The sequence below is a fragment of the Adelges cooleyi genome, unplaced genomic scaffold, assembly GCF_023614345.1.
Source record: "Adelges cooleyi isolate 19-005CV unplaced genomic scaffold, UGA_ACOO_1.1 ACOO_flye_CR_arks_rails_tigmint_CR_PRNA_247, whole genome shotgun sequence".
Classification (NCBI taxonomy): domain Eukaryota; kingdom Metazoa; phylum Arthropoda; class Insecta; order Hemiptera; family Adelgidae; genus Adelges; species Adelges cooleyi.
The window spans coordinates 2,636,127-2,656,416 of NW_026095912.1; the positions used below are offsets into that span (position 1 = coordinate 2,636,127).

General features: G+C 29.3%; 1 protein-coding gene across 3 annotated transcripts; it reads right to left on the reverse strand.

Annotated features, from left to right (window-relative positions):
• Positions 1-1,004: 1,004 nt before the first annotated feature.
• On the reverse strand, positions 1,005-7,109 carry LOC126836974 (uncharacterized). 3 transcript variants are annotated; one of them, XM_050570694.1, is made up of 11 exons: positions 6,816-7,109; positions 6,213-6,239; positions 5,885-5,911; positions 5,556-5,582; positions 4,657-4,828; positions 4,524-4,588; positions 2,766-2,913; positions 2,641-2,705; positions 2,145-2,298; positions 1,875-2,081; positions 1,005-1,180 (listed from the first exon to the last, which is right to left on the reverse strand). In XM_050570694.1, exons 1-11 carry the CDS (start codon positions 6,960-6,962, stop codon positions 1,110-1,112), a joined length of 1,110 nt encoding a protein of 369 aa, XP_050426651.1. In that variant the 5' UTR covers positions 6,963-7,109; the 3' UTR covers positions 1,005-1,109. The 3 variants fall into 3 exon arrangements, with proteins under 3 accessions (XP_050426651.1, XP_050426653.1, XP_050426652.1); XM_050570696.1 differs by lacking the exon at positions 5,885-5,911; XM_050570695.1 differs by lacking the exon at positions 5,556-5,582.
• Between the last annotated feature and the right edge of the window lie 13,181 nt (positions 7,110-20,290).

Below are 20,290 nucleotides of genomic sequence, written 5' to 3' on the forward strand. Positions count from 1 at the left end.
CGTAGCAATTAATTTTTTGCGACAAAAATAGTTTCAAGTAATCTAACATAAAACTTTGCCATGTCTGGCCACAATTCTGTACGATACGTCACGAAAGAGTCCACACCGGAGTGGGTATGAGTTTAAAGTTCACAAAAAATTTCTGATAAAATTAAAAAAAATTCACCCAATTGGCACAAAACATACAGTAACATAACCAAAGAAGGCTCTTAACAGACTCATGAGGCATAAGGTATACGTCGACTAATAACCGCAAACATGACGTGTTCAAGCGATATTCATTATGATTTGTAATACTTTTGAGATTGAGATCTCATTTACTTCATATCGAGTTCAGCTAGCTACATAAAATATGCAAATCTTAGACGTCCGGGTTGAAATCTACTAATTTCAATCAGTTCATCCAGACAACCGAACAAACATACTGGTCGTGCTTTTAGGAAAAACCACTCTACTAAAAAACGGTGGGCTGGGCATGTACGGAGGTAAGAAGGTACCATTGGGTTGGCCAGGATAGCTGAAGATTTATCACTGTTAGGAGTAGACAATTAAGAACAATTGACGAATGATAGAGGCATTTGATAGTTGCGGCAATGGACCTAAATGACTTGTAAGCAGCCAAGAATAAGATAAACATTGTTAAGTTAGACCTAAAATATGAAAATTATGTTCTTAAAACTTAAGAAAATTAATTAACCCAACGTGAATTATTATTTATTTTGTCGTGAAAGGTGTGACCAATGTGTTCTTTAGTACTTAACAGCGGTTTCACGGTTAATACTATTGAAAAATATACTATAGCTAACGCACGTCTTGCCGACTCGACGATTAATCTTCTAAAATTGCTTTCGGTAACCAAGTTTAAAAATAATAGTATTTTCAGGGAACTTATAAAGTCATATTAAATTAATATTAGGTTTGGTTATAAACTTTTTGAGTTATTAACATAAAATATGAAGGACCAATTTGTATGCATGAAAGTATAATAGAAAAATTGAAAAATATACAAACAAAATATACTTTATTACGTGTATTTTATTTAAAACATTTTCAGCAGTTAAACAAAACAAAAAAATAATCTATTGATTATTTATAACCGTTTATCTGCACTAATTGTCTACTGGATCTTTTCCTTTCCGACGTCGTGGCAGACTCATTTGTAAGCATAAACGATCCATATCTAAAACAAATATAAGTTTTTAAAAACACGTTTGGTCTTGCAATAAATAAAAATTAAAAGTTTCAATTAATGGTATTATGGTCACAATTGTATACAATAGTATTCAGAACTGTTAGTACACATTTGTTGTGTAATATTTTTCAATGAAATTTTATTAGTCTATACTTGTGTCGTTATGCATTTTTCATAATGTGGTTTGAAACCTTAACTTCCATTTAAAACCTCCCCACGACTATATCAATAATAAAAATAAAAAATTATTTTATATACATTTTGTTTAATTTAAATCATATACATTTACCTTAAATAAAAAAAAGTAACTTTTCTAAATTGATTGCACAGTCTCAACATGTAAATATGTTCTTGAAAGTTAGATAAAACAGTTTTTGGCTTCGATGTGGAGTTGAGAAATTATTGTACTTACAACTATGTGTTATAATTTTGAAAAAAAAATGTTTGTTGGTCCAGACTGAACCCACAATATATTATAAACCACTGAAGAGATTTCTTTGTGTAACTACTCTTTAGATCAGAAACTTTTACCTGAACGATACTTTATTAGGCCAAATATTAAATTAAACAAGAAAATACCGTGGGTCCCGACACAAAAAAAAGACATCATTTTAAACACAATAACTTCTCCGCTCCGCATCCAAGCTAAAAATTGCATAGATTTAGAAAAATAATATTATACCTTGGTATGATATACTATTTTCATGATTAGGATCTACTAAATCCAAATCTGCTTCTTTAAGTTCTTGACCGTATAAATTATTAACGAGTGTCTGGAGTTTTTCTCTAGTTATGCGTGGAGTATTAAATTCAAGCATGAAGATCTCATCATCGTCCAAGGGTGCACTTACCGCTGCTATATATTCAGCAACATCAAGCAAACCGTCGCCTGGAAGAAATTAAATATTAATCAATAACAATTTCAACTGCAATGCTGTGCTTAAGTATTTGCCGTTTTTATCATGGTTCCTGATAGCTTGTTCGGCTGCTTTTAAATCATCGTATGATTTGTCAACTCCTCCAAGTAAACTCTTCATCTCCTCTGCGTCAACGAAGCCATCGTGGTTTTTGTCGGTTTCTTTAAATCCATCATAAAATGTCTGCAGCTTAAGTATTAAATAAAAACTCATTATATTAAAAGTTATAACGAAAATTGGGTAATAATGATTCGATAAGGTTTAATTTTTACACTAATCCACTCTTTTTATACCCCTTGAGAATTAAAATATTTAGCTGGGTTATAAAGTAGATAACATTTAAAGAAAAAAAAACAATTCACCACGAAAATAACAAAAAAAGTTTGATACCTAAATATGTTTTAGGCAAAAGTGAAAAGTTTGTTGTTGCCAATTTTTATGGACAAAGCTCGGAATATCATCTTTCCACCTAGTAGCATGATCAGTCATACTGATAAAGTAAAAATAATATTATTAATCATAACTACTAACTCTTAACGAAGACATCAACATATTTTTTACATGGGCCAACTGTATCGGTTTAATCGAATCAGTTTCTAAAAAAAAATTGGTGGTTAATTTTAAAACGAATTTCAATAGGTAAATAAGTTTATTACTAGGGTCATGACCAACAAGTTTGAATACTTCTGAAATTTCTCTCCTATTTTTGAACAGTACGTAAAAGCCAGCCACTATTTCTTCCTCGAAAGTACTTTTCGGAATAGAGTCTAGTGGGGCTTGCTCGTTCTCCTGAATTTTTTCTCTCTGCAACAATATAAAAAGCGCATAATATAGAAATTTAATAATGACATTTTTGGTAAGGTTAAGTTGAAAAAAAAATGTAAGCAGGGTGATTCATTGTGGGTGATACACATCAATTTTGTAGTATTTTTCCTTTCGAGACTCTTTCTTCTTTTTCTAGCCTAAAGCCTTGAAGATCACACTGACAAACAAAGCTCATTCCCACTATCTTTGTCTTGAGCTGATTTTCTTGTTCGCTCTTTCTTTCACCTCACAACATTAAACCAACCTAACCTTTAACCTTTAGTGTACCAATGAGTAAAATGTGGGCTGACCTGTAGTCGCGCCCCGGCAGGATTTCAAATCTCTTCAGTTTATGTTGTTTTACAATAGTAGACAACATTACAGTTTTTATTTTTCCCGGAACTCCATCAAATTTTTAAAATTAAATGATAACTTATATATTTAATTAACTTTTTAGTTAAGAACAATTTGCTGAAAATATTCACTTATCGATAACCAGTTTTGGAAAGTTACTTCTAAAATTACTAAAGTTTTACTTGCTTAAACTTTCTTTTTTTCTTAACATTGCATTCACTTAAGTTCATACAAATTAAAAATACTTCATATCTATGTAAGTTTTTAAAATAAATTTTATGAGTGATAAAGATAAAATATATTCATATCCAATTTGGCGTATGATCTAGGCTCTAGAGTGAATAAATCTAACTCCGAATTTTTTCTAGTTTGAAAAATAACTTTCTCCAATCGGTAGTCATAATATTTTAAATTTGATTTTGGATAAAAAAATATTTATGAGACATATTTTACATTCAGAGCTGAGAGACTATTGGTTTACTATGATGTGTTCTTTTTTTTGTGTCTGTGTACACTGTAAGTTTTTTAATACTGGACAAATTGTATCTAGTTGGTATTAAAAACACTTTTAAATAAATGCCTAAGGAACCCCCCTAAAAACCGCTTGCTTTCAGTCCCTTCAAACAATTTTTTTAAAAATATTAATTCATCAGTTGCCACTACATATTATTATTTATTATTTTTAGTATTTGATGATTTTTTTAAACTTATATATTGGTTGAAATTTGGGACCTTCGGAATGGCAGTATACAGAAAAATAACACAAGAATAAAACCGCGCCACGGAAATACATATTTTAATCATGGATATGACGTTATCTCTTATCACTTAGCTCTAATATCTTATCTCTTACTGAAAGTAAAATTATAATGCGAAAATGGCGACATGATAGTGGCGACATAAAACTACATGTATCCAGCCCAATAATATAATCATGTCAATAATATCTTATCGATGTCTCAGAGTTTAAGGCGAGTTCGACTGGCAACTGCAAAAATAGTCATATCTTCTATAATTATGGAACTAGAGAGTATCGTTAAACTATAGGTTTTTTGTGTGTGAGTGTATTGACCATCTGAAATGTTCAGCAAATTATTCGCAATGTTAGTTAGATAATATATATATATATATATATATATTGAAGTTTCAACCATTGATGGACCTTTTGGGAACTTGTGGAACTTGGTAATCTTATAATATTGCACAGTAAAAACGGATAACCCTGTATAGTCGAGTAATAATAAAACTGGACAAACCGTTGACAAAACATCTATTATCGGTTTCAACCTTTTGAACTGTTCGACGTCTATTCGATTGCTTTCTGAAAATAATTATAGCAATTGTAGAATGATTTTTACGTAGAACGTTGTTGTGTATTTTTAATATTACTTTTTGCAGTAATCAAAGATATATATTCATTTGCTTGGCGAACGGTAAGGAATCCGTTGAATTGTTCGAATATTAGCACCTGTAATGTCTTATCGGAGATTGAACCTTTTTTTTCGTCATCGTACCTTTTGAATATGTCTTCCCATGTTGGGTGCCATGAAATGTCTTCCACCTAGTATAATAAATTCAATTTTTTTTCGTAAACGGCTTGATAAAGATAATAAGTAAAAGAATGTTGGGAAACACAAAAATGGCGTTTCTGCTAGTTACAAACGTTAAACGATATCCGACCCACTCCCTTCCCAATTCCAAGGAATACCCAAAACGATATCTTCGGATGTCAACCAGCTTGGTGTCACGCTTGACAAACGATTAACTTTGGGCTTTCACTTAAAATCTAAAAGGAAACAGCAGTCTCCATTTACTACGCTCAATTCTCAAATCAAAACTAGCTTTCCATACTAAGATCATAATATACAAATCCCTGTTAAGGTCTATTTGGGCCTATGCAATCCGAATTTGGAGCAAGCCTTCCAACTCAACACTCCTTCGCCCCATGGTATGTAATCAATAAACCAATTAGCCATAAAACACTACACAGCGTTTAATTCTAAATTACAGACTCATTCAAACCCCTTAATATCACAACTTGGAAATTATAATATGGGAAAAATGATAAAACAGAAATGAAAAGCTCTTTTGATCTATACGAATAGAGGCATATAGAATAAATAGTGTAATGAAATTTATATACATTTCATTGATAGTACAACATTATTAGTATATTTAAAAATAATCATATTATCATAATGCATTTTAAACTTAGTAATTGGGAAGTTCTGGACGAGAGAAGAAAAAACAATATTACATTAAAATATTTCTGAACTTTAAGTACATACCTCCGTGGCAGTAGAAGTTTCCGTCGTCTGTAAAAAATACCAAAATTATACGTTTAGTTATTTTTTTATATAATTATTACTATGAGATTGGTAATGATTGTAACCCATTGTAGTAAATTAGTTTAAGTATTTATGTTTGTGAATAATAATTTGGAAATTTTAAGAGTTTCGGAATAATAAATATATTTCATCGATAGTACAACATTATTAGTATATTTAAAAATAATCATATTATCATAATGAATTTTAAACTTAGTAATTGGGAAGTTCTGGACGAGAGAAGAAAAAACAATATTACATTAAAATATTTCTGAACTTTAAGTACATACCTCCGTGGCAGTAGAAGTTTCCGTCGTCTGTAAAAAATACCAAAATTATACGTTTAGTTATTTTTTTATATAATTATTACTATGAGATTGGTAATGATTGTAACCCATTGTAGTAAATTAGTTTTAGTATTTATGTTTGTGAATAATAATTTGGAAATTTTAAGAGTTTCGGAATAATAAATATATTTCATCGATAGTACAACATTATTAGTATATTTAAAAATAATCATATTATCATAATGAATTTTAAACTTAGTAATTGGGAAGTTCTGGACGAGAGAAGAAAAAACAATATTACATTAAAATATTTCTGAACATAAGTACATACCTCCGCGGCAGTAGAAGTTTCCGGTATCTGTAAAAAATACCAAAATTATACGTTTAGTTATTTTTTTATATAATTATTACTATAAGATTGGTAATGACTGTAACTCATTGTAGTGTATTAGTAATTTATATATTTGTTTGAAATTGTCTAGGTATCTTTGTAGTAGCACGCGTTGGATAATAGTCAGTATCCAAAAATAATCATATTACAATAATGCCTTTTAAGCCTTCTTAAGTATAGTAATAACAAACGTTTCGTATGAGACAACCAAAAACAAAAATCTTTATGCCGCTGTTTCTTTATTATTGGTGAAAACTAAATACATTTTTATGAACCTAACTTACAATATGATCCATACTGTAATAACAGTAATTCAAAAGACACGCAAGAGGATGGTTGAAAAAATGTTTGTGATATCACAAATTATATATCATGTATGAGTGAAAATATATTATTGCTCTGTGAATGCAGTTTTAGAAAATACTCATGGCAAATACACTCAAAGTTCGTAATATAATACTATACAATACCTAATCTTATACATTTGTATTGCAACAGGTTTACTGGAAGCTTTTAAATATTGCTAAATTTTATAGAACATACCCTTGATGAAATGTCGGCTGTCGTAGCTGCGGGCACTGGTTTTTTCCAAAATCTTTTTCTCCGAAACACCTTTGATTTAAAAAAGTTCATATTGTCAACACATATACATAAGCCAAACAAAAGCATTATAATAGTTTTCAAAAGCATTGTGATGATAAAAATATGTACGTGTCGTGTATAAGAAATGCTGCTTGTGAATGAAGCTTTGGTTTTTATTTTTTTCGCACCGAGTTCTACACTAACAAGTATAATACCTGTCCTAGTTTAAAGTACGTACAACATTGGTGAAAAACAGTCATAAAATTCTCTTGCACTAGAGAACAGCCTATTAGTAAACATCGATTATTTGTACAAGTGATTCGGATTCGGTTGAGTCTTGTGCTGTGCGTCAGCGCTTGAAAAAAAATGGTTTCTTATTAAAAATAACGTATCTGTTTGTTTTAGGTTCGTGCGTCATTGGAACTTACTAAGATTATTTACACGAATGTATCAGTTAAAGACTGCAATTATTGTTTAAAATATAGAAAGATAAAGAATAACAGCATATTGTCCACTAAGAAAATGTACATTTTATAAAGCCCTAACACAGTTAGCTTTAAACAGAAAAATATGTACGGTATTTTTTTTTAGGAGAAGATTAAATTGAAAAAGTCTTTTGAATTCATAAAAACCACACCTCCTTTCCTATCAAGAGAAAGTTTATTAACTTACAGCCCTGTGGCAATAGTTAGGTCCGATAATGGAAAACGGTCTTAGAATTATTAGAGACCATTCTTGTTGGTACAAATTTTGGTATAGAGTATAAGCCAATGTCCCATAGGGCAAGTCGATCGACAAAAATGAAACTGTGATGGACATGTTAATAGTTCCTTATGTACAGGACAATAACTAATAGTACTCACTCGTTACAATACTTATGAAAAATGATTTAACATGTTCACTGGATATCCTGGTGTGTGCATATTAAAATCAATACAATATAGCCGAAAGTCGGTTATTATAAAGGGTGTCCCTTTTAATGTCATTTAAGTTTTAAGTGTAGGATGGGAGGTAGAGTGCGGTAGAGTATGGGTGCAGATACTGTAACTCTACCGCCTTCCTCGTCCCGTTAACATTTAATAACATAGAAAGTAATTATCCAAAACTGACAATCGATCAGTCAAATTTATCAGCAAATTATTCTTATTAAAATGGCTATATTAAAATCTTGAATTTAAAGTAAAAAAGTTAACTGCCATAAAAAACGTGGTGTTTTAAGCGCAAATTAGTATAAATTAATAAGTTGGTTAAAACACTCGTAGAAGTATTCACTAAAAAAAAAAAATGATTTTATTTGTCGAATCTTTGTGGGATAGCCTTTATTAAATCGGGTCGAGAAAATCATTTTTTTTTTAATTTTTACATTATAATATTCATCCAGGTTTGTTATGATTCACTAAGACTAAGATTTTGTTACTTGCTATAACATCCACATTACCAAAGTTGTTTGACTTCACCATAGTACTTATGAATAGGTATACTTTTTATAATTATTTATTTATTTTTATGGTTTTCATCGTATTTACTCATAACATCGTACATAATTGAAAATATTAAAAAATACTTAAATGCAATTTATGTTTACCTCAAAATGTGGGCTTATGTGTTTGCAATAATGCAACATTTTTTTTTCTAAATCGTATTATTATCGTTTCTTATTCCTTATTTTTTACATATTTTAATGAATATATACTATCTTTAATTTTTTATTATTTACCACTAGCCACTAGCCACTCACCACAAGCCACCTGTCACGTTTTGTCATTTAATTATAGCTTAAGAATAGCCTGTTTATACGGTTAAGACGCCTAATTCATATGACCTATTCAGAACCTCCTCTTTCTGTAAGACCAATTCGATTATGGGTGCAATTGGAGATTGAACTCTTCGTGTTACCCAAACTGGAATGATACCAATCTTGTATGGACTGTTTTTTAGTTGTTGTACTTGTGATTGGCGGTGAAGCTATACAATTTACAATATTCTCAAAAAATATCTAATTTTTTTGTTTATATAATTTTTATTAAAACAATCTGTTATAGTGTAGAACAATAAGAATATAATAATATGTAATACACACAGTAGTATAGTAACTAATGTAGGTTGACAGGGCGAAGTGTCCTTATTAAGTATTTAATTTTATTTAAGTATTTTTGTTCAACGCTGGGGCTAATGCGAATAGAAATTATTTACTGCTATTTCAACAATTTTTAACAACTTTTAACATTAACTACAGCATATTCCACGATTCATGTGGCAATGTATCCAATTTATAACAAAAATATCTTTTGGAATTACTACATTTGGTACTTTACTTTAAGACAATGGTTTCTCTCTAATGAAACAATCAAACAGGTTTTCTTATGATACTCATACAATTTAAATATATATATATATTTTATAATATATATTATAAAAACGATGATTTTATTTATTAATAACATATTTTTGGTATCAGGTAAAACGGCCAGCTATTTGCAAAACGACGCCATTATGTAAAATATAATAAAAAATCGCACGAAGCGAATATGGTATTTTATAAAAAAATTATAATGCCGTTTAGAACTCAAGCGATTGGTTTGGTTTTTATATTAAATGTGTGTAATTAAATAGCGTGCATTAAATGTGCACCTGTGCGCGTGGGCTTACAAATTTTAATTTAAGATGTTACAATGATACAATGTGAGAAACGTGTATACATGAAAAAAATATATTATATTTCAAATGGTTTTTTTATCAAGTTATTCAGACATTGTTTGTCCAATCGACCAAGACTTGTGTTATGTTTTTGATACTTAAATTGAAAATCATAAGTCTTAAATTTCGAAAGAAAAATTATAATCATTCTATTTGATAAAATAGATCATCATGCATACTTAATATCGTACAATACATAATATATTGAAAAGGAAAGCACTATTTTACGGAAAGCTTCAGTTCAAAATTCGAAATCCAAACAAAAGCGATTTAGAGCAGTTTTTTTCAACCAAAATACGTTCAATTTACTTTACTTTTATAACAGAATGGCTTACAACGTCTGTCGGATATTGTACAAACAATATACATGACCATTTTATCGTGAGCCACTCAAAATCTCATAGAGTTTAATAAAAGTAAATTGTTTAATTATGCTAGAGAACTGGTCGTCCAAGAAATCTATAAAATGTGCACCATTGTAGTATATATCCAAACAAAGAGTTCTTATAATGTAATATTTTTAAAAGATCCTTTTAAGTAACATTTAAAAACTATTACCTTATTTAACTCGGCACATGGTAAGTTATTTATAAGCTGATACATATATATAGTAAGCAAAGCATAGTTCTAGAAAATAAAACAATAATATTTATTTGCTATAACGTTTGGCCGTTGGACTTTTTGAACCTGTTTTTCTAGATCCATGTTAGGTTTAGACCAAAAACATCAATGTAAAATACATAAAATGCAATATTTCTGAGTACTGAGTATTTTCTAATATTTCGAGAATAAAAACCTACATTTTATAATTGTGAAAATAGCTATTCTTCAGAACTGAATAAAATTTCGAAAAAATGTAGTTCAGATTTGATAATAAATGTTTTTACTGTAAAACTACAAATTGAAATGGAAATTTATAATAATTTTTTTTTATAGAATAATAGTTTTAGCAAAATAGTTTCAATTAATATCTTTATTAATAGCTCTAAAGCTGCTTTTAATATTCAAGTATAACATGCAGCATGGAAAAGTTTGGTGGGACCTATTCAACAAAGTCCCTCATACATTTATCGAAATATAATGTTTTATAATTTAAATTTGGTTCAATATTAGCGTGTGACACATACATTTCATAATACTTAACTCATTTCATAATTTGGACTTTGTAGAGACGCTTTTCTTTTTAGTCAAAAATTAAAGATGTTTAACATCGTATTTTAAAATAATTGTAGTTAATTTTCGGTTGTTTTCAATGTAATTGACATTTTAAATAAAATGTGCCACATCGGTAATTTTTTCTAGTAGAAAAAAATTATTTTTTACTTTATAGTATTTTTAATTTTACATTAAAATGTTTGATATTATTTTTTAAGATTTGTTTAGCACTCACAGCTGAATAAAACCTAACCTACAATATTATCCATACAATAATCATAACAGTCTCTTTCTAAAATATGATGTAACCGTTTATGTTTTATTGCAATAAGTATATTAGAAGCTTTTAAGTATTGCTAAATTTTAGAGAACATATTATAACCGTCGAAATTTTCTTCGATGGACCTGAGGATGTCTCTGTTATCTCTGCTTGTCTCTCCCAAGTCTGCGACGGTATCTCAACAATACATACGACACACAAAAGTACTATAATATTTTTTGCAAATATTGTACTTGAAGAAACTGAATATATTATGTACTTGCCGTGTTTAAAATTTGCTTGGAAATGAAGCTCTGTTTATTTTATTTTTCACCTATAAAACACAACAATAATAGGTGTTTCTGGCCTAGTTTAATGTAAATCAGTAAATACATCAATCGTGAAAACAATCGTAGATTTTCTTACACTAGAAAACAGGTATTAGAAAATAGCCAATTGGTTAACATCGTTTATTTCTAAAAGTAATTCAAGTTTGTTTGACCGTTGTGCATTGCGTCAACACTTGAGTTGTATATTTTTATTACATTTCGGAGAAGATTTAACTGAAAAGTCTTTTAAATTCATAAAATATATTTAAAATTTCCTTCTTTCCCGCCAAGACTATTTGTATTAGAATTTATATTGACTTACAGCCCTATGCAAATGGATAGGTCTGATAATGGGACATACGGTTCTAGAATTATTAAAGGCCCTTCTTGTTGATAAAAATGTCGGTATAGCTAAAAAACTAAGTCCTATAGGTAAGTTGAACCACAAAATTGAACTGCAACGTACCTGCTTGTTTATTTGGCTAATCCAAGCAAAGCGGCCGTCGATAGGGTTAGGTTATAATCTAACTCTCAAGTATGCACCGAATAAGTAAGTGTTTTACTATAAAAGTAGATGTCAAGTACATATACCAGGTAGAACTCTACCTGGAAATTATACTAGTGTCTAGTTATTTTATAAAACAAAAATATAAGTTTTCAATTGAAGTTGTTTTTACTATTCCTTTATGTACTTGAAAATTTAACTTTCAAACTAAACCTAAAAATACAGTGTGCGTGGATAATATTGGTGCTGTCTCAGATATTGTTTTGATATTTTAATTATATTGTGTATGTATTACAGGATCTTGGAAATAAAAAAGCCCATCTGATTTTATATGGTTCCAATGAGTGGTGTACTAATCCATAAAGGCCAGACAGACATACATTCATTTTTATACATATAGATAGACGAAAATTATGAAAAAAAATGAAATATATTGTAAAACCTTTTTGGTAAATTTTATTACTATTATTATTATTATTATGTTATTGTATTTTTTCTTCTTCGGTCAAAGTAGTGAACTTGAAACTCCAGCAGCAATCTATATATTATTTTAAATATGCTCGTAAAGTTATTTTTTTTTAACGATTTCAATAGTGAAATAAAATGTTTAACACATCGTTCAATTTTCAATTTATTATTTCTCAGTATGCCTATTGTTGCGTGCTATATTCAAGATATTTTGTACAGTTGTTCACGTGGTTGTGTACTGATTTGAAGAAGTGTTTTTTATGTAGTCTATTAATCATATTTTGTTATTCACAACGATACGAAACTGAGAAAAATAAGACCCCAAAAACAATGCAAAACAACTGTGTGTTTTTACAATTCAAGGTCTTGTTAAGTATTTTTATTATGTGTGTCATAATTGTTATTCTATATTTTATTTCATATCAATACGAATTTCTGGTAAACGAAACGCAAAAAAAAAATATTATGACTATGTGCTGTTTGAACACTTTGACGTTCGTTTTAATGTACTAGCACATTTTATACAACCCAAATTCAGGCCTCTGGTTTTGAGAGTTTTGTACACGGTGGTAAATAACCGTTCTACTCGTTAACGTTTTTGCGGTTACAAAAAAAAAAGGGAATAGTATTACATTATGTTTTTATTTTATATATTTATAGTATCACGAATATCCGAAAAATATACTGGCCATAACGAGTTTCGATAAAATATTTATGTACCTAATTATTAGCGTTTTAAGAAATAGGCTGGAAGGAAAGCTCTAAGACTGTCGTTAATAATACTACGAATGAATAATAAAATGTATAATTTAATATTTCTAACATATATTATAAAAATTACCTACGGATATGTTTAGTTCAAATTTGTAATCACCAATTCGGTATAATATGGTTACTGTATAATGACGTTACTTGGGAGAGACGTGCTTAATATGGCATTAATAATATTGCTTAATAATATTTGTAATTTTTGATATTTCAAAGAAAATAATGTTATTAAAGTTGCCTGTTTGTATTTATATTATCGATACGTTTCTTCGGACGACTAATAAATTAAATAAATATATATAAAATATAAACAATTTCAATTCACTTGGTACGAAATTTGAATACCCGGAGGGTTGAGTAAAATTACATACACCACTTGTATAAACAACCATGTTATATTTTGTAAGGTAAATTAGTTTTATAGGTAATTTCTAGTATGTAATATGTTTATTTTTTTTATGATAACAAGTTTTCAGATAATTATTCTTCGTTTTCACAACATCTTAAGAATTAAAATATTTTTAAAAATGTGACTAGTTAAAAACAATACCAAAACTTAAGACTTTACACAATTTGAACTTAACGATTTAAATTAACGCCCATCGGATTTTTATAATGTAGCATGATATATATATATATATATATTTATATAGGGATTAATATACAAGGTAACAATATTTTAGAAGTTGATTAACTTAATTAATTAACTTGAGTGATGATAAAATAAACACGAGGTAAATCGTTAATAATATGAAAAAAATAAAATGTGTGCCTCCGTACTAAAATAATTGAAGTAGGTTTGCATTGTGCATTTTTGATAGTGGGGCATTCCTGGAGAAGTTAGTGTTTTGTTAGGGGGATAAAAAGAACCCTGAAGCCTAGTATCACTAAGAATACGAATATCAAGTAGTTCAAGAAGCCTCGGGGCATCGACCAGCCCGTGAATAAACTTGATACCAAGTTTGTCGCGCCTAGCAAAAAGAGGAATATGATTTAATGCTTGACTAATAAGCCTGTAATCATGTTTTGGGTGAGGGATATTGAGGCGAAAACCAGTAGAGCTCATAAAACAGTTTTGTACAAATTCAATTCGACGAATGTCGACAAATAAATAAATAAATAATAACTGTTATTATTTAGTTCAGAATTTATAATATGGAATATTCATTAGACACGATACTACCGATAAACGTCGACAAGACCAAAAAAAAATATCATAAATCTTTTCCCCTTTGTTAGTATTGAGAGGAAAAATTACATAAAATAAAATAATTTATTCACAATAATTTATAAGTTATTTTAATATTAATTAAAAATTAAGCTTAAATTTATTCTAATTGGACATTATTATCTTTATTTGGCCAAAAGTAATTCATTTGATAGTTTTAATTTCACACCATACTTTAGTGTGTAGGGTTCTAGACTGTTCACACTATAAAATGTACCATGACTCTTTTATAACCAGCGTTTTTTTTTTAATTGTTAAGGTTTTTGTGTACGTTTGAATTTATCAAAACTTTTGTTTTTTATGACCTCTTTTAATTTTCAAGTTTTAAAATTGTTAGCTTATGGAATAACTTTTTAATAAATTATTTGAGGAAAGTATAAAACGGAATGTTTATTACTTTTTAAGAGCACACCGTACACTCACACATCACTCATAGCACAACCTTTAAACTGCTTTCAACTCAAAAAGTATTTACCTAACCTAACCGGACAATAAAAAAAGATTATTAATTAAAAAAATCGAAAATTAATAACGGGATAGGTTAAGCAACCATATAGATTGTATAGGTAATTTGGATATTTTCCATTTCAAACTAACCACTCTGTCCCTGCCTTTGCTCTGTTGTTTTCTTTGCCTAAAAAAACTATGTTTTTTGTTTTGATTTAATTGTTGATTTTAGATCCGAATGAACTATACATACTTGTATAGTAAGTAGTTAAGAGTAGTCTTTAAAAACACTATTATTATATAACAGTATGTGTCATCATTCGTCTTTGTTTACTCAGAAGCAAAAATCCGCCGAATTAGGGCAATAATTTTGGTTTCCTTGTTGAATTCACACAATTCTTATAAACGAATTGCTTATCTGACCGACAAACACCAGTCAATTTTTGACTTCTTTTAGACTGAAATTTGTTCATGGAAGTTACTTAGTTGTCTTATACTTATAACAAGTAGGTATAAAACATATATGTAACAACTGTGAATAAGCGTGCAAGTCGAATTTTGGTCAAAATCGACTAAGTACGCTAGGATGTAGTCCTAAGCGCCTAGCACACCTTGTATAAATGTCTAACTCGTTGGACCAACAAGAAAACCTTGAGAGAGATGTGAGTTCCTGATTATTACTGATGCTGATTTATGGCAGCTGGTCAGTTTAAGATCGCTCCTCTATAAAACCACTAAAATCGACTTACACCCTTTTTCACAGGTCTTACAGATATTATAAGAGTAAAATCTGCAAACAAGCCTTTCAGGATTTAGTTTTTCTAGATATCTTACTACTATGACAGTTGTATTGTTTAAAACAGTGAATATAAAAATTCATATAGTATTATCTGTTATTGTAAGTCGTCTAAATGACCTAGTTTCGATGGCATCTGAAAATTCGCATGCAAAACAAAACTTTTAATTGACATGAGTGTACCGAAGCAAAAAAATTATACTTATAAACCAATATTTATGTTTTTGTCTTCTGGTTATCGTTATTGTCATAAAATAAGTAAGTACCGCCGCTTTGCGAACAGTGTAGCTACACTTTACACGGTCGTAGGTATTGTAAGTTATAACGTGTATTTCTCAGTACCTGAAAATAATATTTCACCATGATATTGTACAAAACTCTGGTATTACTATTTGTTTTCCTCAATTTTTCATTTGTTAGAACGGAAAACACGAAGCATTGCTATTATTCCAGGTACATGCTACTCTTTTTCAAACTACACGAAATATATTTTGAACTGCATTTCAAAAATTGCAAACAAGATTCGTCGACTTTAAAAAAACTTGAAACCTATGACGGTTCGTTACGAAGTCAAAGCCAGAACATTATGGTGATTCTCGACGATCTGATGACTCAAAACGATCAATCACCCGTCCAGGCCGTGGACTTGATGGCAGTAAGTTTATACTTGAACAACGTTTTTGACTCGTTACTGGTACGAACCTTCGACGGAAAGAATGTGCTGTCGAACCACCCCGACAATAAGGCGATTGCCTATATAAAAGAATTGAAAAAATCCTGTGATAAAATAGTCAAATATTTAATAACCGGCATCAATGAGAATTGTCCGTTGTGGTCCGATAACGAGAAGTTCAATGAACGTATGATATTGCGTGACCCAAGAACTCAAAGTCAAGGTTACAATCATCTCAACACGTTGTTACCGGACAACCGTATTTTTTACAGTTATTCCAGTTTAGCTGAACAATTCATATCCTACATGGATGCATTTAACGATGGCACATTGGAGATGAAGTATTTGTTAAGGCCGATTTTTAACCGAAACACGTTCGACCGGTATCATCCGAAAGCGATGCTTTTCTACGGTCTGTTGTTTCGTGCCGGTAGCGACCCAGAGGACTTGCTAATAGTAAACGAACCCGACGATTTGCAACTTCTCCGGCAAGTCACGCTGGCAACGAAATTGGAAGACGGCACGTATCCCGACATGGAGATATTGTTTTCGATGGTACAGAGGTGTTACGACGTCAAATGTGTTCAATCATTCCAACAGCAAGTGCTGGCAGCAACAGCACATCCCGTGTTGTCGGTGGTCGGTTGGTATGCGACTTTGGTGGAACATATGTTTTACACGGGCAGCGAAAAATTCAAAGACGTCGCCGCTAGGGCCGAGTTGTTCGAAGAGAGAATCAACGATTTGGGCGATTCCGTACTGAACACGTTCGTCGCTTTCATACGATTAGCCATTTTTCCGGAAAGCGTTTTGGATTATTTCAGAAAAACCGCACTGGAGCTGGACAATTTGGTCAAGTGCACAGATAAAGAAAACATACAGTCGGTCGTACCGAAATGGATCGGTCAAATTTACAGGCGTTGTTCCAATCCTATGGTACTCAACAAACTGAGAGTATCGAAAGTAGAGGAATTCATCAGCGTCAACACCGAAGAAAATTGCATAGAAGCGATTAACATGTTAAATAAGGAAGCCGATAAGGTGGGCGAGTACGTGAAGGCCTTGGAAGAACACAAAAAACACTACCACAAAGTAGTTAGTGAGAATCCATTTTTTTCTCACGAAAACATGTTTTTGTACGAACCAGAATGCAACATTATAAGAGAAAACAAACATGGTAAATTCACTTTAAATATTATTATTATATTATTATTTTGCAAAAATGAGTCCCAACCTCAGAATCCTCTCAAGGGGGTTAATTTGACCATAATTTGTTCGGTGGGTTTTTATATGGAAAAAAGGGACATGTTTTTTTGCCATTTAATCATTTTGAAAGGAAGGAAATGTCTGCATTTTTTCGACGGGTAGATAACGAATTTAGATTGAGATATTTTGGATAGGTAAGGTTAGATTAAATATCATTTAAAATCTTTTTTGCGCTCTTTCAATTTTTTATTTAACAAATAAATTTATAATTTTCAATAGAAAAATGGGCAACACACTATTAATCTATATTCTAATACTGGGTGAACTAGAGAACAGAAAAAAATGTTTAAACAACATTACATCTTTAACGGATGAAGTAGGTCTAATTAGAAATCCTAATGTTTTTATTGTTTTTAAGCATATTTGATCGATAAGAGTGGAATAGAGTTTCAGGTCATCTGCAGAAGGTTATTACTGACTACACATTTTAACATGAACCGATATCCATTAAAAATACCAAGAATATAAGTGCCCACCTTGTGAGACAATAATTAATGGTATCAGAAAATGTGATAATAATTTACCATGTCGTCATTAGTTTATTGGTAAACATATTATTATATGAATTTTATTTCTCAAAAAAATTGGGTTTTTGGATATTTCCTTTCGAAAATGATTTTTTAATTATGTAGATTTTATTTAGTTGAAATAACTTTTCTCTTTGTTCACTTAGTCCCATTCATGTTTTTGTCAAACCACTTTGATTTTTTTCTCTTTACACTTTTATCAGTCGCCATTCTTCTTAGTCCGTCCCACATCGCACACTTTACCCTGAACTAACAACCGATCACTTTTATATTTTTACACCAACGATTCACTTAAAGCGTATGATATTATTATTACTATACTTATTTCTCGCTTTTATTTTAGGGTATAAAATACTTGTGGGAAGCAGACCTAATGTCAAATTAGACCAAGAACCTCATTTGATAGATAACTAAATTTATTTTAATCCACGTTATACTATTTATTCGACAGTTACAAGGAAGATTTTTTGAGTGTTATTAATATAATTAACTGTTATTGATATTGTATACGTTTATATATTCAAATATTATATATAATTTATGATTTTATTACATGTACTTGTAAGTTTATTGAGTGAAAATTGTTTAAAAATAAATAACATTTGAAAATATTGTAGACAGTATTTTTAGTGTAGGTAATATTTTTACCTTGGTCAACAAATGGTACCTTAATTTATAATGAAAACTTTATAACAAAAACATTCGCTAAATCGATTAAAAAAATGTAACAGGCACTTTTTAAAAATATAAATCATTTTAAACATAAAATTTAGAAATGTTAACATCCAGAATTGGAACCATATTTATTTAAAAAAAAAAACGGTTACTGAAAAATTATCTGCATACCCAATTTTAAAGTTGTAATATTGTAGCCTTACCTCAACCATACAACTTCCTTAGCGATTAACTTTATTGACAAAAATTTAATTTAGTATTTTCATTTGAAAAATCTGTAAGAGATATTTATATAATATGAATTTCAAAAGCATCTTTTTGTTTTTAACAGCAATGTTTTTCGTTATTCTATCAGCAATAACAGATACACAAAAAAAAAAAAATATTTAAAATATAATACTAATTGGTTATAATATTGTGAATAAAATATATTTTAGAAATAAAATTAAGAGCAAATATTTTCAAAAGCATTATAATAATAGTTTTATAAATTTTATTTATATAATTATATAATATACATTTATTTTTCATATTTTAGGTGTTAGAGATAGAAACGAAGTTTTGAATTAAATTGTAGTATTTTTTTATTAGTTGATCTGATTCCAATGACTTAAATATTAAGAAAAATATAAATTTAATACTATGAGTTTTAAAAGGGTTCTTTTAGCATTTAGGGAAACAAGTTTTCACCCAAATTAGATGGATAATTTTAATTAGAAGACATTTAGTTAACTAGATCTAATCGAGATTGATATAAGACAATATTATTAGGCATTTATAATTTAAAAAATTCAATAATCTCAAATAAAAAAAAATATAGTGCAACATTCAGATGTTACAGAATAGAAAAAATAAATGTGTTTTGATAATTATTAGAGCTTATTGAGAATGTTTTACATGATTTCATAAAACATGTTAACGTCCTACACGTGATCTTTATAAAGAAGCCTAACTTAATTTTTACTTTAATATTTACGTTTAAACTAATTTTAAATAAACGATTATTTGGTCACAATCATTTAACATTTAATTGTATTTGATGGTCCGACAGAGCTAAAATAATATCCAAGGTGCGGGTGACATTCTGAAAAAAAATATGCTTACTAATTTCTAAATTGTATATATTTGTGAATCGTTGTGTTTTAATCTTCTGTTTTTTCTATTAACAAATTTCAAATAACACATTTTGTTATTAAATATTTTATACCTACGTCTTTTATTGTTTCATAACATACTAACATAAATAATAAATACTAAATAAGAAAATTTGTAATTTATTATCTAGTCCATTCCAATGATTTGTCTACTTATAATTATTTTCCCTAATATGTTTCTTTCTTTATTTAAAAATGTCTATTAATTTCAGTTGACTGGTTCGGTTGAAAGGACGCATTTATAAATTAATTTTGATATTATAGTTTAAAAAATAACTTTAAACCTTAGTTTTTTCAGGTAACTTGATTCATAATATATTAATCAATATCGGGTTTATATAAGATTTTTGAGTTAAGAAAGTTTTGACAAAATAAAGCACTTTATTTTATGCATTATATACGACGAAAAAATAATACAAAAAAACGTTTTATTACATGTATAGTATTTATTAAATCTTGAACTGTTCTACAAATAATTTATATAGTTTA

What these genes read in the sequence shown, in the direction of transcription:
- LOC126836974 (XM_050570694.1), bottom strand. Translation starts at nt 6,962, where the DNA reads ATGCTTTTGAAAACTATTATAATGCTTTTGTTTGGCTTATGTATATGT. An exon ending in CAGCCGACATTTCATCAAGG is followed by an intron (nt 6,240 to 6,815) that starts GTATGTTCTATA and finishes TATTTTTTACAG; the next exon opens with ATACCGGAAACTTCTACTGC. An exon ending in ATCTTTGATTACTGCAAAAA is followed by an intron (nt 4,589 to 4,656) that starts GTAATATTAAAA and finishes AATTATTTTCAG; the next exon opens with AAAGCAATCGAATAGACGTC.